This window comes from Drosophila tropicalis, unplaced genomic scaffold (assembly GCF_018151085.1).
Source record: "Drosophila tropicalis isolate 14030-0801.00 unplaced genomic scaffold, ASM1815108v1 contig_463, whole genome shotgun sequence".
Classification (NCBI taxonomy): domain Eukaryota; kingdom Metazoa; phylum Arthropoda; class Insecta; order Diptera; family Drosophilidae; genus Drosophila; species Drosophila tropicalis.
The window spans coordinates 1,696,231-1,719,951 of NW_027172929.1; the positions used below are offsets into that span (position 1 = coordinate 1,696,231).

A 23,721-nucleotide genomic window follows, 5' to 3' on the forward strand; every position below is an offset into this window, starting at 1 on the left:
TGCAATTAAACGAAGTTTTGGTAATTAAAAATACCATACTTTTTTCATTACAAGTAATTTCAATGGGTAATTTCAAAATGTAATGCAATTAAAGGGATTTCCTTTAAAGTATATAGATAAGTAAGTCTATTAAATGCAATTCATTAGAAGTAATTCATTTGAAATGTAATGCAATTTCTTTGAATTTCTATAAGTACTTCAGTTTAATTCTTTTAAAGTTGCATCTAGTAAACGTAATTACCAAAATTGTAATTGTTATTGTTTAAGTAAAAGTAATTACATCACTTCAAAGCTTCAACTTGAAAAGTTATAACATTAAAAGTATTGTTTAACTACTTTCTTTCTGCCACTACATGCATTAACAATTTCTGTAGAAGTTTTCACATCACAAGTAATTGTTCTAAAAGTATTTACTTTAGAAGTATTCATTCTAGAGTTCTCACATTTCAATTGAGTAATCATCATATGCCAAAAAGCAATTACTTATGAATTTATTTGAAAAATTTGAGCATTTTGCAACTTATTCTATTAAATCAGGTAGAAACAAAAGGCCTCAAATGAATGAACGTCGCGGTGAACGTTTAAAAGGATGACAACAAGGGGTTTGGGGAGGGTAAAGAGGAGGGGGGCAAGTGTGATTAAGCATGTTTGCCTTAAACTAAAACTGTGTTAAGTGTCTGACTGCCAAGTGTGTCTCAGTGTGTGTGTGTTTGTTGCACAACATTTATTATTATTTCTTTTTTTTTTTTTTTGTTTTTTGTTTATAAACTTTATCAAATATATATAAATTGCTGACAGCAACGACACCAAAGACATCAAAAGGGGGGGAGAGCGATTGGGGGCAACGACAAAGACGGCGACGACGACGGCGACGGTGGCAACGTCGACGACTGCTGTCTAATAATAATTTATTTTATTAATTTGAAATTACATTTGCTTGACAAGAGCAACAAGAAAATTACACAGCAATCTACTGAGACCACAGATACACACACATAGAGTCGAGTGTGTGTTTGTGTGTGCGTGTGTGCCTCATGCAAAGTGAGGTCGCTGCCGTTCAATAACCTCGAGAGTGTCTCTACGCAATTGCAACGACAACTTGCATGTGGCAGAGAGTGAGTGAATAAGTGAATGAGTGAGTGAGTGAGTGAGTGCGGCGCTTGGCAACACACCACAGTGCACACACACACACACACACGCACACGCACACTAATCGTTCGAGTCAGCCTCGGCTATATGGGGTCCGGGTCTCCTTCAAACCCCCCCTGCTTGCTTGCTCTCTCTCTCTCTCTCTCATTCATTCGGTGCGTGGTAATTGCTTGTAAACGTCAAAAAGGGGTAGGTAGAGTAGAGAGGGTGGAGAGTCGAGAGTGGAGTCGCTTGCAGGGTAGAGAAGTGGAAATGTTTCTAGATTTGGGCCTGGCCCGGGCGCATCATGTACACAACACTCGAAACAGATCTAGAAAATTTTCCAACATAAATTCTAATAATATCAAGACGACAAATCGTTTTTCAAATGCCTTTTAGTTTTTAGTGTGCGGCGGCGGTTGTTGTCTGTCTGTGACAAAAAAAAAAAAAAAAAAAAAAAAAAAGAGGAAAAATAGAACAAAAAAAAAAAAAAGAGAGCATAGTCTATTTTTATAATTGCTTTTAATTAACAAGAACCTACAACAACAACAACTAGAAGATTTTTTTTTTTTTTTAGCTTGTTAAGTGACAAGCATAATAATTTTTTGTCATTAATGCAATTATTTTGACAAGGGGCAGAAAATCGGTGCCAAAAAATTTATGTTTCGCGAAAAAGGCCTCAAAAAAATATAAGGAAAAAACTAAAATAGTTGATGGGTGGGCGGCGAGCGGGCGGTTGGAGGGGTTAGGGTGACGGAAAAAACGGCACACAAAAGCCACAAGATAGGTCGACTATCAGTAAGAAAGAGTGAGAGCGAGCAAGAGGGAGATAAATGCAAAATATGCCGCTATACCAAGTGCAATGAACTCGAGAACTAAACTGAAACGAGCAACAAAACGCTGACGCTTACGTTGACGGCGACGCTGACGTTGGCGCTGTTGATGTTGATGTTGACGACGAAGCGGACGACAACGACAACGACGACGACGAAGTCAAGCAAGTTCTAGTTGAGGCAGTCCAACAGAAAACTGAGACTGCGACTGAGACTGAGACTGAGACAGAGGCTAAAGCCCAGACGGAGAACCCAAAGTGTCCAACTAGCCGACCGAACGACCGATCGACTGTCCGTCCGACATGCATATGCATGTCATTATGAGCATCTAGAAATATCGCCCCAACCTACACACACACACACATATGTATAGTGATTAGGCTGACTCTTGGATTTACAGCTAATCTATATTTCTATATGTGTGTGTGTTTGTAATATAACTTGAGGCCAACTGAGCCGAGATTAAAATTATGGTAGGTTCTATAAGCTACCTCTCCGCCCAACGTCCCCTCTACACACACACACACACTCCATTTCATTTCGCCTTCTCTCTCTCTCTTTCTTTGCCTGTGTGGGTTTGTCTTTCTTTTGTGGTATGCGTGTGATGGCTCTCTGTTGTTTGGGTTATTGAACTTTCGGTCCGTTTTGTGGCTCTCTTTGAATTGGGTTAGCGTAGGTTAGGTTAGTTACTTTGCCTGCCGTTGCCGTTGCTGCTGCTGCTGCTGCGTTCTAAAAAATTGTGAAATGCGATAACGACCAGAAAGCCAGAGAGAGAGAGAGAGAGAGAGAGAGAGGGGGGTGGGGTGGGCGAGAGGAAACGGGGCCGCTGTCTCCACCTCTCAACTTGCACATGTGAAGTTAGGTTTGAGTTTTTTTGGTTTTTGGTTTCTGATTCACTTTAATTGCCCCCGAGAAAAAGGTGGTAATAGTAGCAGCTAAAGAAGTTAATAGTCAAGCAGCGCCGCACACTTTTGGCTTGTTGAGATTTTCCTCAAGAATCTACATACAGATAAGAGTCCCTTTTTGACAGGCAATTGAGAGAGATTAGTTGATGATTGAAATGAACTAGATTGAAGTCTCAAGATAACAAGAACTTTCCAAATGCATTTGATAACCCAAACCCAAAGCCCAACCAAATCCTCCCACAAGCCCCTAAAGATCTAAAATACAGTAGAATCCGGCTATGGCGACTAAAGTCCGATGAGTGATTAAAAGGGCCTCCGGTTAGTACGTTTTCGTCAGTCCCTTGAACATTCTTAAACCCAAATTCTACTGTAGTTGTAATTTATACCCCCTAAAGTATGCAAAGGACTTTAACTCATCTATTGCATATCTCTGGGGGGTTTTTGCGTGGTTAATTTTTCGTTATTCGTTGATTAATTGTCTTTGTGATTTCCTCTTACCAAGTTGAATGACTTGTTGCATCTGTCAACCTACTTGTTTCAATTTACGCATTGCCAATCATATAATTGCCTATGGATTGGTGCCGTCAAATATTCAAATATCAACGTAACAGTGACTCCAACTCTAACAAAACAATGGAAAAACAAAAAAAAAGAAAGAAAATCAATTGAAAATTTGAATTGTAAAGAGCCTGCGGGTTTTTTGGTTTGGTTTTCTGGAGCGGCATGGAGGGGAAACCGAGCAGGCAGAATTTGCTTTCGGTTCGCCCATTAAATGCAATTCCATCTACTTGACTTGACTCGGGCCCCGCCATCGAGTCACGTTTTTCGCTGTGGTCGTCGTTGTTGTTGTTGTTGTTGTCTATAACCCAGAGAGGTGATTGTACTGGTTAACAAGTACGTGCAGTTTCTGAAGGCTGTAGAACAAGTTTTCCATTCGAACATAGACACAGAGAGATAGCAACAACAAAAATCTATTTCAAATTGAGTTACATTCGATTTTCAGAGTCAACATAAATTACATGCCGCTTAATTTTCACACACACACACACACACATAGATAGATAGAGCCAAACTCCTAACCAACAATGTGATTCTTTTTTGTTTTTTTGCCTTTGCTTTGACATTTTCGTTGCATGTTTGAGGTTATGACAAGAAGAAAAGGCAACTAACCACACACACAAAAATCACAGACAAAAAAAACTAAACATGACACGACACTATTAAATGAGGCAAGTTAGTTGGAGGTGTCTGTGCAACAATAGCCAGGCCAGCCGCAAGGGTCTTCAAATCTATCTAAATGGCCAACCAGAGAGTCAAGTAGGAGACAGGGCAGGTTTCCCCTGCCTCAGACCACCCCCCAGAGCAGAAAAAATGTCAAATGTCACAAAAAAGGAAAGGCGAAACGAAAACTAAAAAAAAATGTTTCAAATTCATTCGAAAGGTGACATAATCAAGTTGTCTCCAAGAGAAAGAGATAGCCAGAGAGAGAGAGAGAGAGAGGAGGGAGAGAGTTGAGAGTTATCTTCTATCTCCCTCTCTATCCATCTTTCTAGCTTTGATTCTCCTTAAAGTTGCAAGGAATTCTTTTTTTTCTTTCAATTTCTTAACTTGTTATAGGAAATATTTGTTATTTTGTATTTGCTCTCCATTTCTCGCACTCCCTATCTCTCTCTCTCTCTCTTTGAATCTCTCTATTCACTGCGTGTCTCTGTCATCATTTATTGGACATTTTTGATTTGTTGCTTAGCATATTTCAACTTGTGGTCGATGTACGATGGGCCGCCTCTCTCATTATTCATTACTCATACGCACTGTTTGACCACAGTCAACACACTTAACGGTAATTTACAAATTTACCACCACCCTAGACGTTGGCCGCTGCTGCTTTCATGTAAATTTATGCATTATGACCACTGAGAAATGGTCAGAAACATAATTATTACTCATATGCCACAACCACACACAGCCTGCCCCACATTAATTACCATAAAAATAGGCAGGACGGGCAGAAGCAGCACTAAGAAGTGGGATGGGTGAGTGGGGAGTGGGAAGTGGGGGTTGAAGATGGAGTATAGAAGAAGGCGGAGACTTGTGCACATTCATAGAATTTGTGACGGAAATGAGTTTAGTGCCGTTTGGCATGATGCCCCCAAACCTCAAACCCCGTGCCCCATCCTTCCTCCCAGCACTTTAACCAAATTAGGGGTACCTACACACACACACACACACACAAGCACACACGAAATAGAAAGAGAAAGAGAGGAAGCAAACATGCACACGCATGGCTTTTCTTCAAAATGAAAGCGCGTGCTGTGACTACCAAATCAAATGGGATAGATCGTTAGATAGATGGTTGGTTTGGCGGGAGGGGGAGGTGCCGGGGAATTGCTATACACATGCAAGGCATGCATATGTATGTATGTAGAGTTAGCCACGTCAGGTTGGCATTTTTGGTTCGAAGCTATTTTGTTTTTCGTATTTTGCCGGGTTGCATAATTATCATGCAACAACATGCGGCAGCAAATGCAGTCAACGATAAAGATTTGTTGTTGTTATTGTTGCGACCAGACAAAAACGTTGTTGTTGTTGTTGTTGTGGTTGTTGTCTTAACGCCCGAGTATGTCGAACGAACGAGACAAATGTGGAGAAACAAGGGAACAACCCGCCGCAAGTCATCGACGACGTCGTCGTCGTCACGCATTTCACGCACAATTTTCAATGAGTTGGATTAGGTTAGGTTTTTTGTGTTTCTCTCGTTTGCTTCCTTCTTGAGTGTGTGTTGGTGGGTGGGTGGCTTGAAGAGTTTTGCCAACTCAATGAAATTTGTAAACTTTCCATTACAAATTATTATCATTGCATACTTTAAAGGGCACACATATCGTTAATGCTTCTAAAGAACTGCAAATTCTTTGCAAGATTTAATGTAATTTAAAATAATTATAATCTAATGACAACAACAATTGATTTAATTTCAATTTGTTGGGTTAAATTTTGTTATAGCATTTCTATAGCATACTTCAAAGGGCTGACACAGTGTAATATTATGTAACCTTTCAATCTACCCTCATAGATTTAGCTTGGCCTGTAAAAATCCCTGCAATATTTAACCATTTAGGTAAAGCCAGGTTTTTTGGGATTTGCCTTTCTTTCTGGCCTCTGTCAACAGATGGGAGGGGGCGGGGCATACGTGCGTAGCAAAAAAAGACCTGACCGGCCAAACCTCTCATTCGCTCTCTCTCTCTCTCTCTCGATTTCAGTGTGTGCCCAGTGCCCAGCTACCAAAATTGCATACAAACTGTACAACAATCACAGGCCAGATCCCAGACCCCTAGACCCCAAACCTGAGACCCGAGATCTTAGATCCCCCCGTCCAGACCTAGGCCAGCTGCTGCTGCTGCTGCTGCAGTCACAAAAGTTTGAGGTGGTAGCCAGGCTACCAGTTTAAGTCGCTGCTGCCAACTGGCGCACTTTGTTGGTTGTGTGTGTGTGTAGGCAGTTAGTTAGTGGGATAAGTAAGTAAGTATGTGAATGGTCTATTGGTTCGTTGGTTAGTTGGTTGGTCGGTTGCCTGGTCTGTCGGTCTTTGACCGCAGCAACAGAAGTAACCGTTAGGTAGCCAAAAGGATTACGTAGACGCCTTAACGGGACGCCTTGTTGCCAGCCTCAATATGCCGCTCATTGTACGAGGTTAGTTCACAGCCAACAACTGAAAAATCAGTTAAAGTTAAATGCCTTGAGGCCACTTGCTGAGCGTTTTTTTTTTTTTTTCTTTTTTTGTTGTTTTCTTTTCGGGCTCCCTGACTTCTCCTCTTGCATGCTTGCGAATTGAATTGGATTGCGCTTTGGGGGTATATTTCGTGTTGCTTATCGCGCGATTCTCGTCAAATGCTCAAGCCGCCATAAATCAATTAGTTAAGGGGCGGCACTCGCCCCCGCACCACCCCACACTCGATTCTGGCTCTCTCTATTGTTTATTGTGTGTTGTTTAGTGGGTTCATTTGTTATGAAGGGCGTTGAGCTAGGCAGTTTATTGAACTCATGTACTTACTTAGCTACCACATAAATGGGTTAAGGAAATTAAGAAAAAACCAATCTGCGAGTAATCATCATCAAGTTGCTTACCTGTAATTGGATGGAAAATGGAAAAGAAAAAACTTTGTTTAGTAAATTTTCAAAAAGGAAATAGGTGTTTAAATATTCAAGATTGTTGCCAAGTTAAGGTTGTGATTCCCAACAAGTTTTAGCTTTGACCAATGCCTTGACAATTATTTAAATTTACGTATTAAGCTTCGCCTTTTGATCTAACTGACTAATTAAAACGACTTTCCCACGCCAGAAGACGATGACACACCCTCGCCTCCTACTCCTTCTCCTCGTTCTGGCATAAAAAATCATATATATAAATAATTTATAAAACGTTTTCGCTCTTAATTATTGGCCAACACATAAAACTGGCAAAAGTTGCTTGACTTGGCTTGGCTTTGCTTTGCTTGGGTCTTGGTCTGGTCTTGTCTGTTCAGCTTTGGCGGCAACAGCTGGGCACAACAACAAACACAAAGACAACATAAAACTGTCAACACAAATGTCAGACAATATATACAAATACATATAAAGTTTTTGCTTCTTTTGTTGCTGTTGTTGTATTGTGACTTATGACATAAGACAATTACTAACTAAGTAAGTTGGTAGCCAAGGTGCAGCAGCAACATTTTTATTGCTGTTGGATCATTGAACTCCTCCGCCGCCTCCTGTCTATGGTCAGAGATCGTGAGAGTAGAAAATCGAATTAGATTTTTTTGCAACTAAATAAATGATCATCAAAGAGGAAGAGGAAGAGACATCATCAAGTGGAGAGGAGAAGGAGGTTCATGTCTAGGCTAGAGTTATGATATTTTGCGTTTTTTTTTTTTGTTGCCACATGATTTTATAATGGCTTTCTCTTCTCTCTCTATCTATCTCTCTACGTTGCTTCATAGTTGCTTTTTTTTTTTTGCTGCATTCAAAGAGTGCATTCAACTCGATTCAGCATGCAACAAACGTTAAGCGTTCAGCGTTGCAGCTGACGCCAACGTTGACGTTGACGGCGACGTCGATGTCGACGCTCGCTTTTGCAGTCAACGTCGAAGCTCTGGCGCTGGGCGAAAGAAGAAAGCAAACGGCGACAGCAAGTCAGAGTCAATGCACTTTGCCTGCAACTAACTATGCCTGCCTATTTATCTCTGTCTCACTCGCTCTCCCACTCTATCTTTCTCTTTCTCTTTTTCACTATGTGCGATTTTGTTGCGGTACTTTCATTGCTCAACATAGCGCCAAGTTGTGAGTTTGTTGACGTTTGTTTCTTGTTGTTCTAGAATGTTGCCCGGGAAACTGAACTATGGGTAGAGGGAACTACATATGCAAGAAAGACCAATGTATGGTCGGGGAGGGGGTGAGTTACACCTGAACTGGAGATGAGAGAAAGCAATAGCAGCAACATGTTGACAATGTATTTAATAACTAATTGAACAGCATTTTCTGTGATTTATTCTTATCTACATACATATGTATTTCCCATTTCTGCTTCCACCACTTGCAAAGGTGAGATGAAGCTGGCTAACAGAGTAACCTCGAATGAAAGCAAAGTCGTCACCCCCCATTAAAAGCACGTGGCTCAAGCTGCTGCTACTAGAAGGCGAATGACATTTAACTGGGTCAGCAAAAGTGTTTGGTCATCCCCTCTGCCATCCTCCCAACAACAACAAATCCCCTTCCTTTCGTTTTAAGGGTAGTTCAAGCTCTCTCTCTCTCTCGCTCTATCTATCTCTCACACACACATACATACATATATGAGTTTTACTATCGCTCGTAGTTTTACACAGTGCAAAAACTGCAACAACGGCCTGGCTTTGGCTGGCCAGTCAGTTCATTGCACTATGCCCTCGCCCCAGTTATGCAGCTCGGCTAGAGTACTCACAAATTGTTGTTGTTGCTGCTGTTGCTGGTTGCTGTTGCAGTTGCAGCTGCACGTTCTCTTTGCCAGTTCACAAAAACACAAAAAAAATTGTTAGATAAGCCTCGTCGAAATGCTTGTTGTTGGCGTTAGTGGTAGCTAGTAATAGTAGTAGTCGTAGTCGTAGTCGTAGTCGTAGTAGGCGTGTTTGAAACATTAATTTACTCTATTATTATTATCATTATTATTGTTAATTAGTCAATGTTCATAAATATATAATTCATTTTTTAAGGAATCTGCTGCAAGGCCAAGCAGCCAGCAGCTCTCTAAGGTGTGTCCAATTAGAACACAAAAAGAAATAAAGTTCAAATTCATTTAACATATTCATCAATAAAGTTCAATTCGATTGAATATACTTTTTTTATTTTAACACTTTCAAAAAGAAGCGCCCACAGTTTGTCTGCTTTGGTGGTGGTGACTCTCAAAAGCTCAAAGCTTTTGAGCGCTCTGAGCATATGGAATACGAACGAAAACCATTGCATACTTTTGCGCAGTGGACAAGTTGCCTTATAATGGCGCTGCTGCCGCCATCTAGCGGCAAGAAGTTAAAGACAAGCATGAAAAGCTTTTTGAGCGCTCGCTTTGAAATTGCAAGAAAAGAAGCAAATCATGAAGTAATTAAATGAAAAAATCTTAAAAATTTAACAATTAGCTAATCTAGTCCTAAACAACTTTAATACTTTTAATTTGTAATACATTGTAAGTCTAATATAAGACATTGCAAAATTTTGAATTCTATAAAAACTTTTCTTAATAACAAATATTTGATATTTATATTTAATCTAGTATTAGATTCTTTAATTTTTGCAACTTTTCAATGTAATTATTTTGTTTACTTAACTAAGTAAAGAATTTAAGATCATTTTAGTAGAGTTTTTTGGAATTATTTGAAAATTTCAAACAAAAATTAAATATTTTTCATATTAGTTTTTGTAAGAAAAAAAGAAGAAGGACTCTCTCTCTCTCTTTCTCCAATAATTGATATGATTTTTTTCTCAAGCTGCTGTCTGTTTTCCCTCCTGCATCTAGAATTTTCTTTTTGAAAACTCAACCTAAATACGAATTGAATTTTCCACCTCCTGGTCACACGCATACACAGACACCACACCACAAACCCTCCCCAGCAGCAGCAGCAGCAGGCACACGCCTAGATAATTTCATGCAACGCTGCTTGCTCTGCCGCTGGCTCTGCTGCTGCCTCTGCCTGTGTGTCGCGCTGCTGCTGCGCAAGGCGACTGCAGTCAGTCGTTCAAGTGCATTTCAGAGCATTAACCTCTGATTTTATATGTATCTATGTGGGTCCTAGCACAACACCCATACAATCACAGCATAAGCATTTTCTCTCTCTCTCTCTCAAGTGCTCTTCCTCTCGTTGTGTCTCTGTGTGTCACTCTCTCTCTCTGAGCTAGAGATGGAGAGTGCACTTTTCTATTGCATTTTTCTCTCTCTCTCGTTTTGTAGCTCTCTCTCTCTCTCTCTGTCTTTCAAGTGGAAATCCTGAAATGAGGGTATCTCTTGTTTTTCCTATTTACTTTATGATTCTCGAATGTATATTGACAATATTTGTATATGTAACTATCAAGCCCGCCCTCCCCCTCACCCTCTCCGCTACGATCCACCCCACCCCCTTCATCATATGTCACACTAACAAAAATTTGTTCTATTTGTAGGATTTTCATGTTTCTATACCTTTTTGTTTTGTTTAATGCATTTTCCTCTACGTTTTTTTAGGTTCCCCCATAGAGATTATCAAGCCTCTCTCTCTCTCTCTCTCTCTCGCTCTGTGTGTTTGTGTGTGTGTGTGTGCATGCAACGTCATTATTATCATAAGCACTTGAAAAGTTAATGCAGGTTAGGGAACTAGTCGAGCAAAGAAAATGAACGAAATGAAGAAAATCACCACAATGAAAACGAGAAATAGTGAAAGAGGGTCAAAAGATAAGATAAGGGCAGTAAATCAGAGGAAATTTTTTTAAATTAATGGATATAATAAATACCTTGCACTTGAAAAACGAATTGATACTAAAGGATTCTACTAAATTAGATTTCTATTGAAACAAATTTCGAATTCTGAGAGATAAATTTTCATCAATATCTAACAATTGATTAAAAACTTCAACCTGAAACATTTGTATTTATAGACAAAGATAATTACATACATATATATTTTTCATTGCAAGACCTAGAAAACCTCATTTCCTTTTACACACACGGAGAAGCAAAAAGGAGACAGCAATAGAGACATTTTCATCAATCTATTGCACATACAATAAAAGCGAAAATTCATTCCCCTTGAAAAAAAAAAAAAAAATACCCAAAAACTAAGAAAGCAGTGAATGCAGGGGGAGATTCAAATACACACACACACACACACACAAGCACAGTAGAGTGGGAGAGAGTCGTAACATACGCTCTCTGGAGCTCACTCTCTCTCTATCTCTCTCGGTTTGGTTTATGTTGCGTACGCTGCTTCTTCTGCCTTTTGCTTTTGACATTGAACGAGTTCATTCACATTTGCTGCTGCTTGCACACGCACACACACTCACAGAGAGAGCCACAGATACTACTCGCATACAAATGCATGTAAATGTGTATGTGTGTGTGTGTGACGAAAAACTACATGAAGCATAAAAAACAACAACTGCCCCGCCGCCGACGCCTCTGCCGCCGTCGCCACCAACGACACCACCGCAGGGAATCACAGAGAAAGAAAGACAAGGGGAAAGAGAAAGAAGAAGAAGAAGACAAAATAATAGCCTCTACATACATTTAAAAAAAAAAAAAAAAAAAAAAGAGAATAACAAATAAATAAATAAATATGCTAAATAATGTGAAAAGAATAACAATATGTTAGGTAATAGCTGAACGAACCACAAAAATAACATGATGATGAGAGAGAGAGAGAGAAAAAGGAAGAAGGAAAGACTACATGTGTGTGTGAGAGAGAGAGAGGGGGAAGCACTAGCGTTAAGAAAGCTGACCAACAAAATTTATTTACTTTTTTTGTTCTTGTTTTTCTTTCGTCTTTTGCTTTGTCTTTGCATAAAAATGTTGTTGTAGAACATTCTGTTGTTGTTGTTGTTGTTGTTTTTCTCTTTTACCTGGAATCAGGTCTATAATTTCTTTTTCTTGTTGTTATTGTTGGTGTTGTTTAGTTTTGAAATTGAAATTGGGTCATTAAGGCAACAGGCAGCAAACGAATGTGTGAAAGATATGTACATATGTATGAACAAGAAAATGAAGGAAATGACAAAAGTATGTGTGTGTGTGTATATATGTAAATGATAAGGAGTAAGACAAACATAGGGTTTAGGTATGAGTTAAGTTTCGGATGGCTTTTGCTATACTTCTAGCCATAAACTGATGTAATCGAGCAGGTGTCTTGAGATGACATCATCATCAGATCATAAGTAGATGGACCTTATATAAGAGATGAGACAATACATCCTTTCCTTAACGATACCATATGAATTTTAGATTTGGAAGGTTGTTTCTCGTAAGGGAAATCTCTACAATAGTTTCCTATTCTCATCCAGACTGTCTTTTACTTTAATTTGGCATTTCATTTCCGTATCTGAGAAAAACGACAATGACCAATGATCATTTTCGAAAGAAAACAAAGCTTAAACGCCTAACACAAACTTCAATTTTATATAATTGCTAATCTTTAGAATTGTTTTTTTTTTTCTCTTTTGTTTGCCAGAACTAAACAATTAAAAAAACAAACTACAATGAGTCAAAAAATTATGAAGTCATTCGATTCCCTAACACGGCGAACCGCAAAAAGCAGCCAAGCCAAGCCACAAAGTCTTGGAAAACGAAAAATAGAGGTCAATAGACAAAACGAAGGTTGGTGGTTATGGCCAGGTAGGTAGGTAGTAGGCAGAGAGCCAGTTGAATTGGCGGAAGCATCGTTGTCGACGGACACGACGGCGTATGAGCAATGTCGACAAACACACACACACACACAGAAACACACAACAACAAAAACTTGCTTCCTACTCGGCCAGAGAACGCATAAAAGTGCGTGCCATAGCAAGCAGAGCAGAGCGTAAAGCAAAGCAAAAAAGCTTGGACAGGTTTTCGATCTAACCTTGAACTTCAAAAAAGCGACAACGCGATATGCTAGTGTGTGTGTGTGTGTGAGTGTGAGTGGAGATGGAAATTGTTCAATAATAGGCCTACCTACCTACATATATCTACATAAATTGGATACATAAGATATCCATACACACACACACATATTTGATATATAAATTAGCACATTTGAGTGGTCAAGATGATGTGTTTTATTTTTCGGGCTAAGACAGGCACAAAAAAAAAGTCAATGAACTTCTTTTTTTTGAGTTAAGCAAAGTAAGAAGAACTACGGGTTTAGTTTTATGGTTTGGTTTTTGAATTTTATGCCCTTGTTTAACTAAAAGTTTATTAGTTTTTAAATTCTCAATGGCATACAGTTTTCTTTTAATAACTTTCTTATTTTCCAAGCGATTCTTAAAAGATTTGGTAATTTATTGCTAAATGCATTTATCAATAACTGTGTTAAATATCATAAAAATCTGCCTACTCTAAACCATAGAAACAATCGCTTGAAGAAAATTAGTTTAGCTTGAAATTTCCTTTTTTGGCTTAAAAGTTTCTTTTTTACTTAAAGAGCATAAGAAATTCGGTTAAATTTCTACTATTGGTGTTTTTTTTTTTTTGCATTTGTTTGACTTGAAAGTTTGAAATTTCAGACGCGCAGACGTCCAAATATAAAAATAAATACGCAAGGATGGCGCAAAAGAAGCAGACGAAAGAGAGAGAAAGATACTCTGAACTTCAACTGGCTGTTAACCTAATTCAAGGACGTCATTGAGACATTATATACACTCTGCTTAATGTGGCATCGACAACAAAAAAAATATATAAGGGAATAGGGCAAACTACTGCGTCAAGGTTAAAAGGAAGAGAAACAGAGACAGGCAGCGGCAGAGGCAGCGGCACTCGCTTAGCGATGAAATCGTGAAGTGCCCCTCTGCTCCCCCCTTCCTTCGTGAAGGATCGTGAGGATTTAATGTAGCTTTAGCTCACCATTTTTTTCTTGAAGTTGACAAAATGTTATTGCATACTTTTGTGATGAAAATACCAATGATTCTTGTTATTATTAATCATTTTAATTGGCATTGTTTGTGAGGCCAAAAACCCTTCACGTTTGCATCTCTATAGTATCAGTTGGTTGGCTTTATTGGACTCTCTCTCTCTCTCTCACACACACTCTCTCTGTTTGGCTCTATCCCTGTTGCACATTGGCGCGATATTCACAATCGTGTGTCTGGGCCCTGGGCGAATGAACTTGCCGGCATTTTCAATGTCACAGACAGCAGCAACAGCAGCGGAAAGCAAAAGGGCCACAAAAACATTGAAAGTATTCGTTCTGGTTCTTCGTGGTGGTGGTGGTGCTGCTGCTGGTGATGGTGGTGGTGGTGGTGGTTGATCGGTTGGTTGGTTGTTTGCTTGTTGTTTTTGGTTTCCTTTTTATTTTGTATATATGTATATATAGGTATATTTGTTCATGTTCCATCCTCTCTCATTTTGATTTATTTTATTGCGACGCAATTTATGCAAGGACAATTCGCAGACGCAAACGCAGACGCAGACTGAAGCTGAGCGGCAGGTTTAGCGTCGTCTGCAACGCAATTGTTAAGGTCCCTTACACACAAAATAATCGAAGGGCATAAGAGCCTGTTGCTCACACAAAATTCTACATATGTATGTATTGTGTAGTATTGTACTTGAGGAACAACCCTCATTGAGTAATGAATTAAAGGATAAGTTAACCCTCAGGACGAAGACGACGACGCGAGGTCAAATGAGTTCAATGTCAGGCAAAAACTACAGAGTCTCATTGCACGTGGCTAGCACACGACACACAGACAGACAAAAGGATATACATACATATGTTGAGTAGAAAACTTACCTTGCAGCCCTCGCAGGAATGCACACCATAATGAAAGCCAGAGGCCTTATCCCCACAGACGCGGCATAGCACAGTTGTTCCATCAAATTCTGTAAATTGAAAAAGAACAAATCGATAAATTAATATCAAGTGAGGCAACTTTTACTCTTAACAAACTAAACGAAACGAAACGAAACGAAAGAAAGCAAAAGAAAGTCAACAAAGATCATGTAATAACTGACACACACACACACACAAACACACAGAGAAAACTTGTTGTTGAACTTGAGCTCGATTCTTGGCCATGGTTTAAATGGTTACGTAACTTTCACCACAAAAAAAAAAAATAAACGTTACCAAAGAAAGCACAGCAGCCCATATGAGAGAGCGAGAGAAAGACTTTCTTTCTCTCCACTGGCAGAACAAGTTCTTCAGAACCTGTTTTACTTTTTTTATGAAGAAAGAAAGTCTTTCACTCGCTTCGTCTGTGTCTTTCTTTATCAGCAAAAAAAATATCAGCAGGGAACAACAAAAAGAAGAAGAAAAAACACAGGCAACATGCCTTGGCAAACACAATTGTAAATTATATTAACAACAACAACAACAACAACAATGCCAAGTGATCTTCACGCTGCCACGGTCATCATTATGAACATGATCATCATGATGAGCTTTGTTTTGTTTTTTTTTTTCTTTCTGTTTTGCTATTTCTGTGCCAGACACACACACACACACACACACATAGTGAGCGAGTATCTGCATTTTGTATCTGTGTATATCACTTATTTTCCCCCTCCCCCCTCTCTCTCTACCTCTCTGTCTTTCTTTGGCACAAGTTCACTGACATTTCACATTGCAGATCGTTGCACTTTTGCATTGCCTCGCAGCGTCATCGTCTCCGGTTTTTTTTTTCATGTGATCTTTCGCACGACACAAGAGAAAAAATAAACGTTGCCGTCGAGCCACTGACTGACTTTTATTTCCAGTGGTTTTTCATTGTGTGTGTATATATAATTTTCTGATCCACTTTCAAGTAACTTACTTACTTAGTGTATTAGTAATCAATTTTCATTCCGATCGTTTGAATTTAAAACAGCTTCAAAACAAAACAAACCCTTTAAATTTATCGATCTATCGATAAAAGATTGGATGATCTTCACACTATTGTTATCGAAAGTGTTTCTTTTACATTTGTTATCGAAATCAATCCTTTATTGATGATCTTTGGACTTTGTAATCGCCTAAGATTAACATTGTCAACAAAATTACAAGAAATAATTATAAGAAATTACTTTAAATACTTTAAGTATTTGAAAAACTATTCTTAAAACGTTATCGATATTCTTTTTATTACATATTCCCATATCAATGATCGGAACTTGATTTCATATCAAGTCTCTCTCGTAATAGTGCTCGTATTATCACCAATTGCCCCCTTTGTGTCGCCCTCCCCGTTCCTCTCTAGCATTATCTTATTTCTATTGATAGAGCCATATATAATACCATATTACAGCATTTCCAAACAATATTATTAATAATAATAGCAACAACAATCACAACCGAAAACAAAACGTAACGAAATGAATTTATCAGGCCATTACACGTGTCGCCCATTTAGCAAATACTCAAAAGGTGAGTGAAACTATTTAATATTGACCTTGTCTCTTTTTTTTTTTTTGGGAGGGAGTGAGGGAGAAGGGGGCCCTGCTGTTGTTGCTTTTATAAACAAAGCTAAAATTATAGAATCCCACATAAAATCCATGAAAGGAATCTATTACAATGGCCTAGAGATGATGTATAAATCAAAATTCGGCGGCGTCTTTGCCCCAAATGACGTCAGCAACAACGCTTCACACTCCTCCACTGCCTCGCCCCCCATCATTAGCCCTCATCTTCTCTTCAGTAGGAGATGAAAACGTGGCAATTCTATCTAAATAACACGCCCACATTCAAATCAAAATCTATATATATATTATACTCTATATACATATATGTCTATACATATATGCTTTCAAATGTGTGCCAAGCGATTGTCTGCTGTTGTTTTTTTTTTTTTTGTGTGTTTTTGTTGTTGTTGTTTGCTATAATTAATTAAATTAAATAAAGTAAAATAACGTATTCTTTTATTTTCAAGTTCAAATGAAATTGTTACACACACACAGTAATACTTTGTTTTTGTTTGCCTTGATTCTATAGGCTGATAAGCTTTAAAAAAAAAAAAAGGGAAAATTGGCGCATGTTTTTCAATTAGATAAGTGAAGGCTAATGACAAATACTTCCTAGTTTTGAGGGCGCTGCTGCTAGATAAGTTAACATTATTAGATACATAACTAATTAAGGCTCTTTTGGGAGAGCAGAGCATTAGGAGAGAATTGAGACTTTGAATTTGAATCTCCTCCCATCTGAAGAATCTAAGAAAGATTCCAAAAAAAAAAAACCAATAATCTATTAAAATACTTTGTAGATACTTTTTTGAAATTAATCTACAGTCAGATAGATATCAAATTCTAAATACTAAATACTAAATCTTTTTTTAGTTTGCTTTTATTTATTACTTTTTGTTCTGATATTTAGCTTTCTGAACATATTTTGGCATAATATTTTCAAATATTTAACTACAGACATTATAATATTCTGAATTAGTTAACATTTTTATAGTTAATTTGTTCTAAAATATATTCTCAAGTAAACTTATATAGCAAATTTAATACAATTTTTTTTATAGATATATTTTAATTCAAATTGGTCTTATAGACCCTAATTCAATTTTGAATTTCATAATTAATTGGGAAATTTTTGTATTTTTTTAGGGCTAATTTCATGGAAAAGTAAATAAATTTAAATTAATTTTAACATTATTTCCAGGAATGAGAAATAAGAAAAAAAAAAAATGTGTTTGCCAAAAATTCCCCCAAAAAAACAAAAAAATTTATACATAAATTCTACCTTGAAATTCCACAAAAATGGTAAAAACTATATTTTCTCTATATATTCTATATAACTCTCCCGTTCTGTCTCTCTCTCTCGTTTGTACATATTATTAGCTAACCAAATAATCTACAGTCAAAATCTATGAGTATTATCTAATACGCACTACACACACACACACACACACATGTCAAAGGCGACCTTGAAAGTTTCATTCACTTCACACCAACACAGACACAGGGTAACAGAGGGTGGTGGTGGTAGTGGGCTAGGGTGGGTTGTGTTGTACAGGGGGCGAAAGGAGAGAGAGTCGAAGAAGGGGGGGGCATTACTATCAGCTAGAAATACACCAAAAAGAACAGCAAACAAATGGCACACACACACACACATTCAAATCAATTCCGACAGCCTGATATGAGCCGAGAGAGAGAGAGAGAGAGAGACACCATATTGCCAAATGTTCTATGGGTGAACAAACAACAACAACAACAACAAAACTCAACTAAATTAAAATTTGACATTGAAATTTTTTTTTTCTTTTTTATTTTTGGCTCTCTCTCTCTCTCGCTCGATCAATAAACAATTTTTAGCGCGTGCAGTAGCAGAGATAGATAGAGACAGAGAGAGAGAGCCATAGAGGTATTTGCTGAGAGAACGTGCTTCTCCCTTCTCCACCCCTTCCTCCACCTTCTCACATTTTGGAAATACATATTTTGAATGCGGAAATGTTCAGACAGGTTTCAGAATCGGTTCAATGTATCGTGCAATAAAATTTAAAAATTTCAATATCATTTTTTTTCGTCTTTTTTTTTTTGAGAGAGTTCAAAAAACGCAACTGAGGTCAGGCGGCATTTATTGCTCGTGTTTCTCTGTTTATGTGTGTGTAAATGTGGGCGTGGCGCCCATTGCCTGCTCGCCTGCTGCTTCTTGACTCTTCGCTTTAGTTCATTGAATTAAAAAAGTAAAAACGTGAAATTCATTTGTTTTCATTTCGAGGGTTTTTTTTTTTTTTTTTGACGACTACTTTTTGGCCAGAAGTTATGCAATTCGATTTCTGCTGTTTTTGAATTCAAGTACATTGATCTTCAAACCGTTGAACCTTGAGCGAATTGCCAGCCAGGCCAGGGGAACAAAAAGGTTATTGATCGACGACAATAAAAAGCGTGGGAAATATAATTTTCGAAAAAAAAAATGACAACCGAAAACAAATGTCAATGCCATCCCCCACCCAACACCCCCTACCGAAAAACAAACACGGGCTAAGAAACTGAGAAACGATTAAAGTCCCTTAAGGACGACGAAACAGGATACGACTTTGAAATCAACGATATTTGTGATCATTTTTATTTGATCCTCAAAAGTTTTAGTATTTAAGGACATTCTAGAATAGAAAATTGCTGTCCATTGCAATGGGATTGTCTTCTCTATGGAAATACTTTCTATGAGAATCCTCTGGATTCTGGAGCTTTGGATCTTGTATTTAAAATCAGTTGTAACTCTTCGAATGTTCTAAGATTTGTCTAACTTTGAAAGTGTGAAGTAGTTTGGGAACTAAACTGATGAAATTTCCCTTCACCACCACCCTAATAAGATCCCAACTTCTAAGGTGCAAGGAGACGCTATAGATCTTTAAGATTCTAGCACTTTTATAGTTATTTCTATGCTAATCGAATAAGAGTTATTAACTGTAGCTCACTTTGGACTCCAATTGTATCATTAACTAATTACAATCTCAAAGGTGAATTAAGAACTTTTCAATCTTGAACTCATAATCAAATATCAGACTGATCAATAAACAATCTCACCTGGTGGACAATATTAATTATTATGGCCAATTTGAAAAGTAGTAAAAGTCAACTCTATATATATACATATATACCTATAGATGGATAAATAAAGAAAAAGGTATTTGGACTTTCAATTTGTTAGTTTTCACTTTCTTGGCCAGAGAAGGAGAAGGAGAAGAAGAGTGGTGGATGTGGGACGGGGGTAACTGCCAACTGCCATCTAATGTCTTGTGGGTCTTTGAACGCTTAATAAATTTCTAAAATGCACAAATAATTGTGCCAATAAAAATAAACACGATCACAAAAAAAAAAAAAAAAAAACCAACTAAAACTAACTTTCCTTCAAGTCAAAGCAAAAGCAAAAGTTCAAACGCCGCCTACGAAAAACTCAGTGCTATGAAAAACCTACCTACCAGATACACACATACATATGTTTGTGTTGTCTGTATGTATGTATGTATGTATGAGTGTATCTACCAAAAGGCAAATAACTTTTCTTTCTGCACAATTGTAGCGAGGCAGGCAAAAGTTATTGCAAGTTGACTTGACTTTCACCGACATTGAACAAAAGGCATTTTTGTTGCTGTTGTCTTTGTTTGTTGCTTTTGGAAGATGTTTAGAGGTAGGTAAGGAGTAGACGTTTAGATGTATCAATCGTATCGAGGGAATTGGAGGTGGGGTGGGATGGGGTGGCGGTCATTAACCCATCGCTTCTCCTTCCCCTAATCGTTTGGTCGTGTGTGTGTGTGTGTGTGTCAAAGACAATTTAACAGCGAATTTAAATTAAGCAAGAAGAAGAGACAAACGGACTTGGAGAGGACACACGACTTTAACTTGGCTTTTTGGCCATAAATTGGTTAGCTGGCTGACTGGCTCACTGACCGGCGCGCGCAGTGAAAACGTGCAAAACAAAAAGAGTTAGTAAGCGAGTGAATGAATTTGTTCGTTGGTTCGTTTGCAATTGCATTTTCACTTTCGTTTTCGGCTTGAGGCAATTGAAATTGAAAACTTGGCAAACGGATGCACTTGCAACAACATTAACAACAACAACAACAGTTAAATCGAAAAAGTCATATCATTTTTTATTTTGGCCTCTGGCAGGCAATGAACTTGGCTAACTTACTATTTTAAGCCATTCGTTTTCAAGCGTATCAAATGCAGCCCAGTTTTTTTTCTCTCTCTTTTTCTTTTCTTTGTTTCTTTCTCTTTCGTGTGTGTGTGTGTGTGTGTGTTTGGATTTGGAGAAATGCAATGCGCCTGCCTAGACGCATAAATAAATAAAAGCAAAAGCAAAACAACACATAATAAAAACTTTTTTGCTTTTGCTTTTCACTTTCGTTTGTGACAGGGCGTGAAAAATGTGTCTCGAAAATGCATTGATATCGCAGCAATTGGGGAGAGTTGTCACAGGAGCGGGGGGGAGGGGGGCGGCTTACAGGAGGACTAATGCATATTATCGGCATAACATTTCCTGAAAAGCAATTAGTACTCTCATAAGGCTGTTAGTGCTTTATTTTTGAACCATGGCTTAAGTCCTGGCAGAGATCCTCGTGAGGAAATTGAAAACGACAAATCATAATTTACCTTCTAAACTGTTCAACCCAATCATAACCAAGAAAGATAGCCAACTTTCTAACCAAAACTTAGATCGACTACTTTGTCTAAACTTTTTCAGAACTTATTCATCACTGGAAATGCCTTTTATTCTTAGAAAGAAAACGTTTTTAAAACTCAATTTGTTATAGTTAAGAACAATTGGCGAATGATTTGGCAAGGAATGATATCTCTCTCTCTCTCTCTCTCCCTCACTCACACTTTTGCATAGATCCATTGCACTTGAAACTTGAGTTGAAGATGGTTAAGAAGCAGAAAGATTGAGGAGTCGTAGAAGGAAGCATTTACCACCTTGACTCATTCACTTGAACTGGTGAATATATGTACATATATTTCGTTGTTGTTGCTGTTATTTTAACCGGTTGTTAGTCATTCCGAAGTGCATTAACTTCCTTTTAGTCATAAAACAAAAGCCCCAAAAAAAAAACAACTGCCTGACATTGGTACAGTTATTTAAAAGTTAATTGAACTCGCATGAACTTTTGCTCGTTGATATATAAATTTATATACTTTTCGTATGCGGAACGACCTTGTTTCGCACTTATTGTACGTTTTTTTTTTTTTTTGTTTTTTGGGGTAAGCAAAGTTGATTGACTGCATAATTTTTTTTTTTTTTTTGCTGGCCAAAAACGGAATGATTCGGAAGCTAATCATCATTTTGTGTGACATAAAGTCAATATACCCATTAAGGTTAAAGCCTTGGATTTCCGCTAAGTAGCAGCTGAAGGAGAGTTCTGATCAGAGTTCTCTCTCCCTCTCCCTCTCTCTCACCCTGTCTCTCTTTAGGCCTAAAATGCTAATTAACGTTTTTAGATTTGGTTAAACGGAAGCAGAACAAACATGTGATCTTTGATCTGATCATCTCGGATCTTCACGGATTTCGGAAGGTCAATCTTAAGATAGATAGATTATATGTATGTATATATTTTTTAGACGGAAGTGTTTTTTGCAATTCTTTTATTGTTTATTTTTCTTTTTGCGGACTCACCAATATTGAGCTCGGGTTCACCTTTGACCGAACTGGCCACAGTTGTATCCATAACTGGATATGATTTAATATAGTCCGGTGTCTGTGGACGCGAATCGGCTGGTACTACAACAATATTGTTATTGTTGTTGTTGTTTGAGGATGAGAATGTTGAGAAATTCAAACCCTGATGATGATGTTGATGATGGTAAATCGAATGATGGTTTGGCGTCTGTTGTTGTTGCTGCTGCTGCTGCGATTGATTGTTTGCCTCAAAGTTAGTTTGAATCTCTGTGGTACTAACCACGGATACGGCACCAGCATTAGAAGACGAAGAAGAATTTGGACTCGTTTTATTCACATAGATAACATTACTATGGGGCATTTTACTGGCCATGGGCACACCTGTGGTCGGCACAGTATCCATGTCTGTGACAGGTGCGACCAGGCTACGTTGATGTTGATGATGGGATGATGATGATGCTGAATGATTTAAATGATTTAAATGATGATGATGATGATTCATATGTGAATGAGAATGATAATCTCCTGCTCCTGCTGTTGTTCCTCCTCCTCCGCCTCCGCCTGCGCCTGGACTTGTATTTGGATAGATTACTACACTGTTATTTGTTGTTGTTGATGTAGTTATTGTTGTTGCCGGTTGTTGTTGTTGCTGATGCTGATGCTGTTGTTGTCCATTTAGCAATTTACTATGTTGATAATATGTCGATACACTTGTATTTGGTGGCAATTTTAATGCATTCTCCAAATGTGAACGACCCAACAAAAGTTGATTATTTGTCGAGCTGCTGTTGTTGCTGCTGCTGTTGTTGTTGCTGTTTGTTGTTGTGGTACTTGATGCAACCACCTGAGTAATGGGTGGTGTTGCAATTACAGGTGCTACTGCTGCTGCTGCTGCTGCCGATGATGTTGGTGTTGCTGGTGTTGGTGACACTGTGGATGATCCTGATCCACCTCCACCTAGACATATCACTGAGGTCTTGGCGCTACTTGTCGATGGTGTTTCCATCATTGTGGCGCTACTGCTTGGCTGACAATCGGAACTGTCCGCTGACATAAGCATTTTTATATACTTAAAACTTTACACACACACACACACACACGCACACGTAGACACACACTTTGGTTGTGTTTATTTTCTTCTTTTTTCTTTAACCAATTTGAATGGATTATATGGTTTGGGGATTATGTTTCCAAAAATCCTCCAGAACCAAAAAAAAAAAAAAAATTTTTTTGTTTTATATAAAATTTGTTACCCTTTCAATTGGGCATAGTTACAAATGATTTTTTGTTGTTGTTGCTGTTGTTATTTCATTGATACATGTATCCTTTTTGAGACACTTTTTTGTCACATTTAATCAAAAATTGTTAGCACACTCACAACACACACAGTAAAAAAATAAGAGTAAATAATGGGGAAAAAAAAACGAAACGACGAAACGTTTTTTTTTTTTGGGTTTTTTTTCTTAAATATATTTTCTGATATTTTTGTTTCTTTTTTTTTAGCGTATTATTGACGTAGCGACAAAACGATCTGCACGTTGCGAGGCGCAGTTAGTCAATGAAAGGAAAATCAACATTCGCGTTGGATCTTGTTCAGTTTTTTCAGAG

At 38.0% G+C, this 23,721-nt stretch overlaps 1 protein-coding gene across 1 annotated transcript in view; it reads right to left on the minus strand.

Annotated features, from left to right (window-relative positions):
- The window catches only part of Eip75B (Ecdysone-induced protein 75B), a 121,586-nt gene that overhangs the window by 32,819 nt on the left and 65,046 nt on the right, over positions 1–23,721 (minus strand). The window contains 1 exon segment of the mRNA XM_068287288.1: positions 14,815–14,903. Within this exon segment, the coding sequence (XP_068143389.1) occupies positions 14,815–14,903 (89 nt within the window).